A 12,825-nucleotide genomic window follows, 5' to 3' on the forward strand; every position below is an offset into this window, starting at 1 on the left:
ATGGCTACAGCCAGATGATGACGATGATGGCCCATAAACGCGGAGCAGAAGCAGCATGCCACTGGGCAGAAGCTGCATGCTGATTGACATAAAAGAGCAAGTGGAGTTATAAAACAAAAATCGAAAAAAAAGCAGAGAGTAGTCCGTGGAAACTGGCAGCAGTTATGCCCAAGAAGATGAATCAACATTCCGAGCGGTCAACGTACCACGTTCTGCTCCTGAAGATTCTTCTGTTGCCCAGGAAGAGGATGATAATGATGTGGTGGTGATGAAGATGCCAGGCTACAGCTTCATAAAGGCAAAGACATCCAGCCAATGGATGCTACCAATGCATTGAAAGAGCCTGCTTAACAAAACGTCAAGGCTATAAAAGAAGTTATCAAATACTCTACAAATACAATTTTTAAAATTGAAAATTTTGGAGTGAATTGAAGCTTTATGACCAGCTTGTTTCAGGAAACAGACTAATATTAATTATTAATATAAGAAAAGGTAAAAAATCGTACTTTAAAACTAAACCACTATAATCCTTTAAAGTTGTAACATGAAAGCTGTCCATCCATTATAGTTACTTCTTATTAGATTCTTAAGTTCTATAATAAATCTTAAGCCAAGTTAAAAAACCCTTTAATAACCAGAATATATTCAGGACAGGGTATTCCTCAAAAAGGGAGCAAAATCAGCAAGAAGGCAAAAATGAGCAAAGATGCCAGAACGTAACATTAAAATAAACGCGCTCAGATAAATCTTCAGGAGGAATAGCAGGGTGTGGTGGAGGTGGTGGCAGGAGCTCCCAAGTTCCCGAGATCCCATCTCTGGATGAATTCATGCAGTTCCCTTCACCAGCCACCAACCAACTCCCCCTGCTGCAGTCCGCCAGCATCGAAAATGCAATCAAATGCGAGTCCCTGGCTGTGTGGCTGTGTGAATACGTGATGTCCAAGAAGGAGCGGCTATGGTGGTCACTTTTGAGGAGGAGAAAGGGCGAAGTCGTTGGGGCATCTGCAAAATGCACGCACATCGCACATCCGTGAAATTCCTGACTCGTCGCTGCCGTTGCCGCTGCCACTTCCAGTGCCTTGTGGCATGTATTTACGTTGACGTTGCAATTACAACTGGGCTGGTGCCCAGATGGGAGGGGATTTCAGGCGGTCTCAGTTAGTCCAAAGCCCTCTCCTTTCTTTGGCTTTCTGTTGGCCATTCTCAGATGAGGACCAAAGTGCACAAAGAAAAAAATATAGGTTTTATGTTAAGTTTTAAGATTTTGTTGCAATTTTATAGGGATTTTCTTGAAGACTATACGTTTTTTAATATTTAGATATACATTACTTTCCAATTGATTTAATTTATGAATATTTTTATGAAATATAGAATATTTTCCCCCATGTAGCCTTTGGTGGACCTTTTCTTCTGTCCACTCGCTGGTGCCTGTTTACTGTGTGATTATTACAAGCAGCGGGGAAAATAACAGGCTTTCGCTTAGATGCCAGCAGGGTTGGCTTCTTTGGCCAACTTCTCCGTCAACTCAGTCAGCTCAGTTAGCCGGGACGAGTCTGTCCCGCCCCGACTGCAAAGTGAGTTACTTAAGAGAGCTTGGCCGGAGGCTTCATTACAGACCAAAGGCCACGTCCTGTAGTGGATGCCCAACACAAAGCTGAAGAGCCCTCTAAGCCCCGTCCTCGACGTCGAGTGAAGTGAAGTGTCCTGGACGAAAAGGCTTTTCAGGCCCAACAAGTGGTTGTTGCCGCATTGTGTATCAATACCGTGGCATCATCATTATGCCCGCCCCTGTTACACCCACCCGCCCAACGATTTGCATCTATCAGAATGCATTTCAGGGGATCAATTTCGAATGTGTCATCGAATTAATTGTGGACCTAATGGGGGGAATGCCAGTTGCCATTACAGCGATTTGAATGTAAATTGAAACAATTTGGGGGCTGGGTTGACTTCAGAACACACGGCTTTATTCGGTTCGGCAGTCACCAGGCCTGCAAACACACACCAATATGCCTCTTCATTGCCGACTTCAAATCGTCACGGGTAACATCGGTAGAGATCGAAGCTATTGGTACCTGATGGGCATGGGCTTGCGCAGGGGAAGACGCTCCAACATTGAGAAGTGCTGTCCGTCCGATTTTCCGTATCGGGTGACCTTGTCGATTCTGTAGGCGGCCGGTCCTGGTCCGGGCTTCTCGAAGCGTTTGCGATCGATCCGGCGGCCAAAGGAGTATTGAGGTCCACGCGCACCAAAGCTGCTAGGTAGCATATAGGCTCCTGGTCCAGGTCCTTTTAAAACACATACCTACAATATCCGCTTTGGACGCTATGGCTTAAAAACTCACCCAAGTTTCCAGGCATTTTATAAAAATATCTATATTAAAAATTACTCTTACGATTTGATATATTTATGTTATTTTTCCGAATCATGAAATCAGACAAAATAATAATTTTGAATGTAAAGTTTTCTGTGTTTACCGAGAGGTTGTAAGCTACGTTATGAAGTCTGACCGAAAAGCCGAAATATATTTGACAAACTTAAGTCAATGAAAATGTGATCCAGGCTTTTCAAATACATTTCCCCACTAACTTTGTTTCAAAATTCGAGTCAGAGAAAAAACTTTAAACTTTAAATGCAAATTCATTGAATGGCGCCAGCGGTTCTCGCAAACTGATTGATTAAATATTTATTTATTGCGATAACTCCGGCAATCTGCTTAATTATCCGTAAATCAACAGCTACTCCCAACGCCCACATACCCAGCGCCGAGAAAAAACTACTCACGTTCATTAATTATTAACACCTAGGGCGTAAAAAACATTAATTAACTTTTATGCACACGCTACACTAATTAATATTTAATTCGCTTGAAATTCTATCTGTGATATGTGCGATTGTTCTAGCCGCTCTCAGAATCCGAATCCGATTTAGGGTTTCAGTTGTAAAATAATAAATTACTTGACTCGCTGAGAGCCAGAGGATGTTCAGGAGGTCTTAATTAATTCACACATTTGACAGACAAATTGCCAAGTCTAGTAATTTTATGCAAAACCAATATCATCGACGCCAAAGCGTTTTATCAAATTAAACATTTTTGCATTCCCCGTGATACCATAAATGTTAACCGTTAACCAAATTATGTTGACATGAAATATTCATGGCATATTTGACATAAATCACTTATAATCAAATGGTTAACATCTTTATTGTGTTGGCCAAAAGGTTGTTGAGAATTCAAAGGCATAAACTTGATAAATGCAAATTATGTGGTTTCGTTTGGCTCAGCCTCTGCTTGAATCATTTAAATTAATGGTTTAGTATTTTATTGTTGCTTTTAAAAATAGACAACAAATAAAATTACTTGAAACTTTAATGAATTTTAACTAAAGGCACTTGGTGCTTTCTCTTTCTGTCGGGAATTCATGTTCATCAACTTTTTTTCAATTAACATTTTGCCTTGACTATTGAACTTCCTCGCTTCCTGACCTCCTTCTTTTCATTTTTGTTGGGAAACTTTTGCCAGATACTTAATGCAGTTTTAACTGACATTTCTCTTTAATATTGAAACTTTTTTGGCTGATGCAGCAGCCTTAGAACTAATTAAGAAAAAAATCAATACAACTATAAAGTGATTCTTAGTCAACTTGTAAGAAATATATTGTATTATTTATTTTAGATAACAAATATGCACAGAACAGAGAAACAATCGGACCCTTCCCTACGGAGGAGACTCTGCCTTGAATTCCATCGAGAGGATTTTGGAACAAATCTGCAAATGTCTAGGAAAAAATGCAATAATCAACAGCGCCGGGGACGTCGAAGGCGGGAATGTGCTGGGAATTCATGGGGACTTTTTGGATCCATCAGCTTGACCATTCTGATGTTGGCCATTTGCATGGCCCACACGTCGAATGCCGGTAAGTGTTGAAAGCTGAAAACTGAAAAACTAATAAAATTCTGTGATGATTGGACATGGAGGGGGGACTGATCCACCGAGAGCAGACATTGAAATCTGACAGCAACATTGCAGGCAACAGCAGACACACAAGCCTCAATTAAAAGCACATCAATAACATTCTACGAAAACCCCACCCTCCATCACAATCCACCCACCCACTCATGCAATTGGCACTTGGCGTGCCAGTTTGGCTTGAGGGTCTCTGGTCTCTGTGATTCAGGATTTTGATTTATTTAACAATTTGGCAACAACATTGCCAATGTCGCAAGCTGTGACTGTGACTTGTTCTCCATTCCTCCTAGAGGGGAAGGATTTTTTCTTCTTGTTCATAGAAGATATTGAAAATTATGCAACTGGTTTTTGTTGTGTTGGCCAAAACAGAAAAATGGCCAATTGATCGAAAAATAGATGAACAAATGGTTTAAATTTTAAAAGCTTTAAAGTACCAAGGATAAATTATGGTTGCCAATACAAGTTTAAAGCTTAAGATCTTTCAAAGTATTTTCTTTCAAAAGTCTACTAATGCAACTATTACCTATTTTTTTAATATCGAATATCCAGTATACCATATCCCCATTTAAACAAGATGTCAATCCACGACCACAAGTGCCACAAAGCATGCAGCAAGTGCAACAACAAAGCAACCAAAATAAACTTGTCGCTACAGTTTGGGGGAAAATTAACACCATCCCGTCACTGGGTCCCTTTTGGCCCAGTTCTCTGAGCCAAAATAAACATCAGGCCAGTAGCAACAGCAACAAAAAAGGAAAATAGAATTTAACCCAAAGCTGGTCGCTTCAAAATTCCCCTTGGGTTAAATTTTGTAAAGCGCTTTAATCGCTAAGCTGCGTTTAGGCGTCAGATTTGGTGTTTTATCCCCCCCTGCACACGTATATGTGTATATATCTAGTATGTGGAGGCTCCTTTTTGTCCTTTGTGCTTTAGCAGCTGTTTAAACATTTTTGCCAACTCTGCTGTTGTTTTTATACCGCGTATTGTATCAGGGTGTGCCGGGATTTAGGCAGATTTTGTATGAATATTTAACAAAACAATTTAAATAAGGGAACAATTTTAATAAGGAGGGGATTCTTTACTTGTAAAGTAGATTTTCTAAATAAAAAAAAAAAATTATATTTTATGCACGAATTATTCTCCTTCTCATTCTTCAAAAACTTTGTTTCAAAAATTTCAAAAAAACTTCAAAAATTTGGAATATTTTTCTTACTAAAAAGTATTAAGACTTATACCAAGTACTCACAAGTCGTAACCTCTCATAAGTCACTGTTTTTTGATGCTCTTTACCGCAACGAGCCGCCAAATGAGGCTGTCCGGGTAAGGATTCCGGCGGGTGTGAAGGAAATACGGGCTCGTGGGGTTCCCCGGACTGGCGAACTCGCGGAAGTGGCGGCTGCGGCTTTTGCATGTGTTTGCTTGGCAGCTGCAATTTTCGTTGGGCATTTTACAAGCTCTACCCTTGCAGCCCCCGATCTAGCTGCTTTGGCCATGTTGAAGTTCATCCTAGTTACATCCAAAAAAGAAGGTTTAAAAGATCCGCCACAAAAGAGCGGTTTGGTCTAGTATGCTACTTTTTTTTTAACGAACACATCCTTTAAATTTTAAATGAGCATTTTAGAAATTTTTTCTTCCTAATCCCAGAATTATTTTATCCACAATCCACGATTTAACAACAGCACGAAATTAATTTTAATCTTTTATGAGAACCTTTTTAATTTTCAATTAAGAGGTCATGAAAGGGTTTAATTTCTAAGGAATACAAAGTAACTTTACGACTCAAATATAAGCCTTTAAAGAAACATAAATACACTTACTTTTAAAGATTATTTAAATGTTTGTTAAATAGAGAAAATAGAGAATAGAGAGACATTTAAGAAAAATGTTATGATAATTTTACTTTGAAACTGACAGACTTGTAAAGTCTAGTCTTTATTGTCTAAAGGGTATAAAGGATAAGCATGCCTAGGAAGGAGCTACTTCTTTTTTAACTGCCTTTTTATGAACCTGAAAATGGTCCTGAGCCATAAACAAAAAGCCAAATCGAGAAACCAACAAAATGGCCCTCAAACTCTTGTTAAGTGGAATAACAAACCAAAGCCAAACCGAACAGGAGCTTCAATGTGAAGGGAAACAAATGCAATCGGGGGAATTCAGTTTGGGGGAAAATTCTATGAAGTCAAATCAAACTTAGGTACGAACCAAAAAAAAATGTTTGTATTCCGTATGCAGAAGGAATCCTGGCCCCAGGACAATTGTCAAGGTGAAAAAGGGAAAACAAGCAGAAGGAACAAAAAAAAAATCGACAGAATATAAAAATGAACTACAATTTTGCAAATTTTAAGCACATTTCACAGTCGTGTGCTGTGCTGTGAAAAAGTCGTCAGCGTGGCAAGAAACCGATTTGCATATTTACACCAATACAAGTGCAAACAGGACCCTACACCCACACACATCTATAACTTGCATACAATAAATCTTGTGACGTCTCGAGAGAAAGACGTCACGTAGCATGGAAGAGGTTGGAGAAAAGTAAGAGATGCTGGGATGCTAGGGATACGTTGCTTTTCCTGTTTCCTGCTTAAGTTCCTGCCCAGCGTTTGTTGTGTGTGAAATCCTTGCAGTCGTCGAGGATAGTTCACAGAAGGTCCCCGTATCCTTACATCCCCCTTAAATCCTCCTCTCACATCCTTTTACTGCACACCGCAGACTGACGGTGAAAAATTGTTGCCAGTTCACATGAAAATTGTCAGAGCGCTATTACCGAAATGAAAATGAAAAGAAAATCGAGCTCATCATGTGTACACTGTACACTGCATACTATACTATACATACTCTATAAAAAAAACACTCTCGTAGCACACATTTCCCAATCTCACTGCTACGTTGCATTGATAATGAGAAAAATAAGGAGCAAATGCGAGGAAAGCACTGGATTTATATTCATACTGCGAATGCAACGAAAATGCTTGGATAATACTTAGTTACTGAAAAGCGACAAGAAAATATTTCGACAATGGCTTAAGTGGGAAACAGTTCACCGGGCCAAGAGCAGAACAGAAAACTGTCAGCAAAAATATAAACAAGACAAGAACGCTAGCTTCAGGAGGAGCCGAAGTTTATATACCCTTGAGCTTAAGATTAGATTTTTATCGCAAATATCGCATTTAGTAGGCCGATCTTAGGATCTAGCATATAGTAGGTAGGATCTTCCAACTTTCTATCTTCAAAAGCACAAAAAAAGGGTAATTTCCTATAGTTCAGTTATATGGCAGCTATAGGATATTGTCCTATATAGGGTCCACAGTGATGGCTATATCTTCCCCAATTCTCATCCGATTCTCAAGCGGAGTACCTTTAATGATTTGTGGATTGATTCTCCACCATTCTGCATCAAAATCCGAAGACAAAATATTTTTTCGATTTTTTCCCCATTTTTCCAGTGGATCCCTTGGAAATGGGATTTTCGCCTATAGGGTCCACTGGGTCTACTAGGGATGGCTATAACTTCCCCAATTCTCATCCGATTCTCAAGCGGAGTACCTTAAACGATTTGTGGATCGATTCTCCACCATTCTGCATAAAAATCCGAAGACAAAATATTTTTTCGATTTTTTTTCCATTTTTCGATGGGTTCCCTTGGAAATGGGGTTTTCCCCTATAGGGTCCACTTGGTCTACTAGGGATGGCTATAACTTCCCCAATTCTCATCCGATTCTTAAGCCAAGTACCTTAAACGATTTGTGGATCGATTCTCCACCATTCTGCATCAAAATCCGAAGACAAAATATTTTTTACATTTTTTGTCCACTTTTCGATGGGTTCCCTTGAAATTGGGGTTTTCACCTGTAGGGTCCACTGGGTCTACTAGGGATGGCTATATCTTCCCCAATTTTCAGCCGATTCTCAAGCGGAGTACCTTAAACGATTTGTGGATCGATTCTCCACCATTCTGCATCAAAATCCGAAGACAAAATATTTTTTACATTTTTTGTCCATTTTTATATGGGTTCCCTTGAAATTGGGGTTTTCGCCTGTAGGGTCCACTGGGTCTACTAGGGATGGCTATATCTTCCCCAATTCTCATCCGATTCTTAAGCGAAGTACCTTAAACGATTTGTGGATCGATTCTCCACCATTCTGCATCAAAATCCGAAGACAACATATTTTTTAGATTTTTTTCCATTTTTCGATGGGTTCCCTTGAAAATGGGGTTTTCCCTTATGGGGTCCACTGCTATATATAGTCTTTGCGTTGCACACATTTGACCAAAATTATAATACCCTCTGCAAGGGTATACAAATAAAGAGACCCGCAAACAGATGCAGCTTATCAACGGACAAATAAACAGATGGAATACGAGTATTAATCTAGGAAGTCAGACACATGAAATGCTTGCAAACCACGAGTCTTTTAATAAGGGGTATGCTTTCGATTTGATGAAAATGAAATTGGTGACAGACATTCCTTTTCATCGTTTACTTTCCTTTGAATTTCTAGACTCCGGAGCTGCGTACTTTTGAATTATTTTATAGAACAGATGCACAAATGTGTCTAATATTTTTAACTCTTGAAATTTAACCCATATTTAAGCAATAATCATTTGAATAAATCTCTATAAGAATGTACCTCCTCTGTAAATTACTAGCCTCAATTATAATGTTTTCCTTTGAAATTGATTGATTTTCGCCCATCCTTTGTCGTGCTAGTGGGGTTCTGTTCACCGCAACCACATCATGTTCTGCTATTAACTTACAGGATGTAACCATGCATCCTGAAAGCAACATATTGTTACACTAAAAGACCCTCCTCCTCATCCTGTTTACTTTTTTTCTCTCCATCTGTCACGTGAGGGAGAACGGGGTAAATGGATAAATAACGATATGTTTACGGATGGCACTCGGCGAGGAAAATGTGGAGCAAAAACAAACGTGGAGCTGATTTATATGCGATTTTTATATGCACACGTAGCTCACACTTGGGAGACTGGGAGACTGAAACAGTGAAATGCCAAAAGACTTGGCCCAGGAGACCACTCCTTTCCCGGTTGACAGTTGCCTGTTGCCTGTGTAGCCTGTTTCGCCGATGTGGAGCAATGCGAGCTTCATCGGGGCCCTGGGCCTTTGGCAAACAAATGTGGCGGTGTCTCCGCATGTCGTCTGAAGAATTTGTATGCAAACAAACGGGACAAACAACAAACACCCGGCACACTGGGAAACAAACAAGCCGACAACACAGTGACACATGCACATGCGACAGACGACACACGACTGACAACAGGCAACAGACAATGTTTTTCTGTTTCAATCTTTCGTGGGAACGGCAAACGTCTTCAAGGCGAAACTGAGATTTGTTTGCCTTTTTTTTCGGGAGACTCTGCCTTAAAGCCCATCAGCTTTAAGCGAATTCTTGAGAACATTTGAACTGCAAAACGGCAAATAGCTGCTCATTTTTAATGCATACTTCATAAATCCTTGTCATAACTTTGTTGGCAAAGTTGACTTGCCACCACCAGCTAGAAAATGCTCTTCGCGGCATTGCGTTGCGTATACGCAGTGTGGGTTTCGACATTGCAATTTTCTGGCATATGGCCACGCCTCCATGGACCAAGATGGGCCATCAATAAAAACTAAATTCTTAAAAAACAATCATGTAAATTAAATTTGTTGGCTTGATATTTGCCAGATCGTGTCAACCCTTTTTTATTTCCAATATCCTTTTTCTTCACACTACATAAATTCTAATGGCCAACTGGAGACTACACAGCATACAATTGTTCCCTAAACGCAATTCAACTTCAATTAGCATTACAATGGGCCAAGTTAAGGGAGTTTAAATGCCACTTTTTAAGCCCTTTTTCCCTCAACCCTTTGCCCAGAAAACCGGGGAAAAAAAGTTCTTTAGCAAAACCGGAAGTATTTTAATTTCCGCCTCTGCTTTTCTTTTTTTAAACATTTTTTTACTGTTGCCGGCTTTTAGGCGTCAGGGTTTTTAATTGCAGAGTTTCGTGTTTTCGTTTTAGCCATTTTAACCATTTTAAACATTAAATTAAAGTAAATACTTTAAGCGTTTGGCAAACAGCAGAAGCCATCGGGAAACCAGAGGTCGCCAAATAAAAACGCGAGAAAAACTGGCAGTGGAAAGCAGCGTAAAAATTTGCATAAAATGTTTTAATTCAACCGGCGAGGCTAGGATGTGGACATGCTGCTTCCCTGACCCTTCCTTCACCCGCATTATGTCCAGCTTGACATTTTAAAGACACCCGGGGCATCCTCCACCCCTCGCGGCTTAATTGAATTGTTTAATGGAGTCTTACGACAACAGAGCAGAAAAAAATAAAGAAAAGGAAAAATCAAAACGGCATAAAATAAAATGCGGGTCGAAAGCAGATGCTTTCACCTTTCCGGCCGCTCACTGCCCAGCCCCTTCTTCCGGCCACTTTCCCTGCCCCGTTAATTTAACGCCACTTGGCAGTCGTAAAAAAACGCCAACAAATTGTCGCCTTTGGTCAAAAGGAAAGAAGTCCAACAAAGGAGCATAAAGAACCAGAAAAAGGCCAAAACCAAAAAGGGGGATAAAAAAAAACTCAAGAGACGCGTAACGAGAAAAAGGTAAAAACGGATACAATATTATCATCGTTATCAGGTCTCCAGCTGTTATCAGCTTATCGGAACGGTGGCAATGCATTCAATTTGCCATTTTATTAACCTGTCTGAGAACTACCATCCTCAGCCATCACTTCATGTCCCAGTGCCCCATGGCCCATGCCTCTGAAACTTTTCCACAATGGCAAAAGTTAAATCTGTTCGCATTATTCAAGCATTTACGTGGCTTAATCCTAGAATAACTTTTTCTCGTTCCCCCCCGAAAAAAATCCACAAGCCATATTTTCTTGCTTGTGTATTCTATAGGTTTTCAATACAAAAAAAAATAGCATCACTAGAATGCAGAAGGTTACACACCACTGGGGATTTGATGCCGCAAAAATATTTTTGTAATTTAAAGTTTCAGCCGACTTTGGGCCATAACTATTGCCAAAGTCACGTCTGGCAATAAAAATGAATATACACTCCTGGCATATGCCAGGAGACTCCTGGTCTCAATCCAGGGCGTCCATGGCCCGTTCGTCATCATTGCATCATACATCCCTCCGAACAGCGCATTCAGTATATATCATGCGCATATGGAAAACATCACTAGTGTCTGTGCTAGAACGTCGGACCCTACCGCTTTGATGGTAGCTGGCGATTTCAACCTGAGCTCCATTGTCTGGTCTTGGGACCCGGAATCTCCCTGCATGCTACCTAGCAACGTTCACCAGAGTCATGAAATTGTAGTTTTAGATGATATTTTTAGTCTGGGCCTCTCCCAAGTAAATAATATTTTTAATGATTTATCCAAAATTCTTGATCTTATATTTTTAAATAATTTGATTAATAGTACAGTAGAATTATGCAATGTACCATTAAGTCCTTGTGATATGCACCACAAGCCGTTGGTAATTAATATTGAGTTTTATAGTTTTTTGCCTTCTGCTTCCCCCATTCCATATTATCATCTGAATGATACTAACTTGTCACTTATTAACGCCTCTATTTCAGCCTTTGATTGGGTTTCCCTTTTTTCGGATGGCTCAATCGATGATTGTTATACTAAGTTCTTGGTTGCCCTTTTTAATATTATTGATACTTATGCCCCTGTGAGGGTACGAAGATCCTATAGGCTTCCCTGGTACACAAAAGGTTTAAAAAACTTAAAGAATAGAAGGGATAAGCACTACAAACGATTTATATTGACAGGTGAGACTCGAGCAGGAGAGCTGTACCGGCAATTTAAGCGGGAATTTGATTTCCTTAATAAGTTCCTCTACAATCAGTATATATCCGATGTCGAAGCTAGCCTTCGATCCAATCCTAAAGCTTTTTGGCGGTTTGTTAACAGCAAAAAGTCAAAATCGGACATACCTTCATCCATATGTTATGGTAATTTAGCAGCCGACTCGGATCAGGGCGTTTCTGATCTTTTTGCAAAATACTTTGCCTCTAACTTGGAGCCGAAGGTTCCTTGGAGTGATCATGAAACTCTTCTTAGCATTGAGCCTTTTCTTAATGTGAGTAACATGGACGTTTTGGACGGTGACCTAGTTGAAGCCACTGGACATCTGACCGAGTCGCTCACACCTGACGTGGACGGTATCTCCCCATTCTTTCTTAAGAGGAGTATCGCTTCTCTTTCTACTCCCCTTCAACTGCTGTTCTCCTTTTCGCTCTCTTCTGGTAGATTCCCCCACCGGTGGAAGATTACTTCTATATCGCCTATTCACAAAGGTGGCAGTAGGTGTGATGTTACTAACTATCGACCTATAGCCAAAATTTGCAACGTCGCTAAGATACTGGAGCGGATAGTAACTAAAAAATTGACTTTTCTGGCTCGCAATTTCATATCCCCCAACCAGCATGGTTTTCTGCCTGGGAGGTCCACTACCACTAATTTAGCTGTCTTTTCTAAGCACTGCTTTGAAGCTTTTGAAAACCGATTTCAGGTTGATGCCATTTACACCGACTTCTCCAAAGCCTTCGACAAAGTGTGTCATGCTGCCCTTCTGGCCAAATTATATAAATTAGGTATTCATTCCTGCCTATTAAGTTGGTTCGAGTCTTATCTGGCTGACCGACCTTGCCACGTTACTGTTGGAGACGCTATCTCAAGTCCATTTGTCACCTCCTCTGGTCTTCCACAAGGCAGCTCTCTTGGACCTCTTCTATTTATAATTTTCATTAATGACATCTCGTCATGCTTTCGTCATTCGCACTTTTTAATGTATGCGGATGACCTTAAAATCTATAAAGAGATT

General features: G+C 40.1%; 2 protein-coding genes across 3 annotated transcripts in view; one reads left to right on the forward strand and one right to left on the reverse strand.

Moving 5' to 3' along the window:
• The window catches only part of LOC108126926 (uncharacterized), a 31,369-nt gene that overhangs the window by 7,459 nt on the left and 11,085 nt on the right, over positions 1 to 12,825 (forward strand). For both annotated transcript variants that reach the window (XM_017243701.3, XM_070277123.1), the window contains exon 2: positions 3,678 to 3,918. In XM_017243701.3, the coding sequence (XP_017099190.2) occupies positions 3,687 to 3,918 (232 nt within the window). In that variant the 5' untranslated portion in view covers positions 3,678 to 3,686. The remainder of the gene's footprint in view (positions 1 to 3,677; positions 3,919 to 12,825) is intronic.
• Positions 1,942 to 2,525, reverse strand: LOC108126928 (protein CIMAP1D). Its single transcript, XM_017243703.3, has 2 exons — positions 2,346 to 2,525; positions 1,942 to 2,289 (listed from the first exon to the last, which is right to left on the reverse strand). The coding sequence occupies exons 1-2, from the start codon at positions 2,359 to 2,361 to the stop codon at positions 2,066 to 2,068; spliced, it is 240 nt and encodes a 79-aa protein (XP_017099192.1). The 5' UTR covers positions 2,362 to 2,525; the 3' UTR covers positions 1,942 to 2,065.

Source organism: Drosophila bipectinata, chromosome 2L, assembly GCF_030179905.1.
Source record: "Drosophila bipectinata strain 14024-0381.07 chromosome 2L, DbipHiC1v2, whole genome shotgun sequence".
NCBI classification, from domain to species: domain Eukaryota; kingdom Metazoa; phylum Arthropoda; class Insecta; order Diptera; family Drosophilidae; genus Drosophila; species Drosophila bipectinata.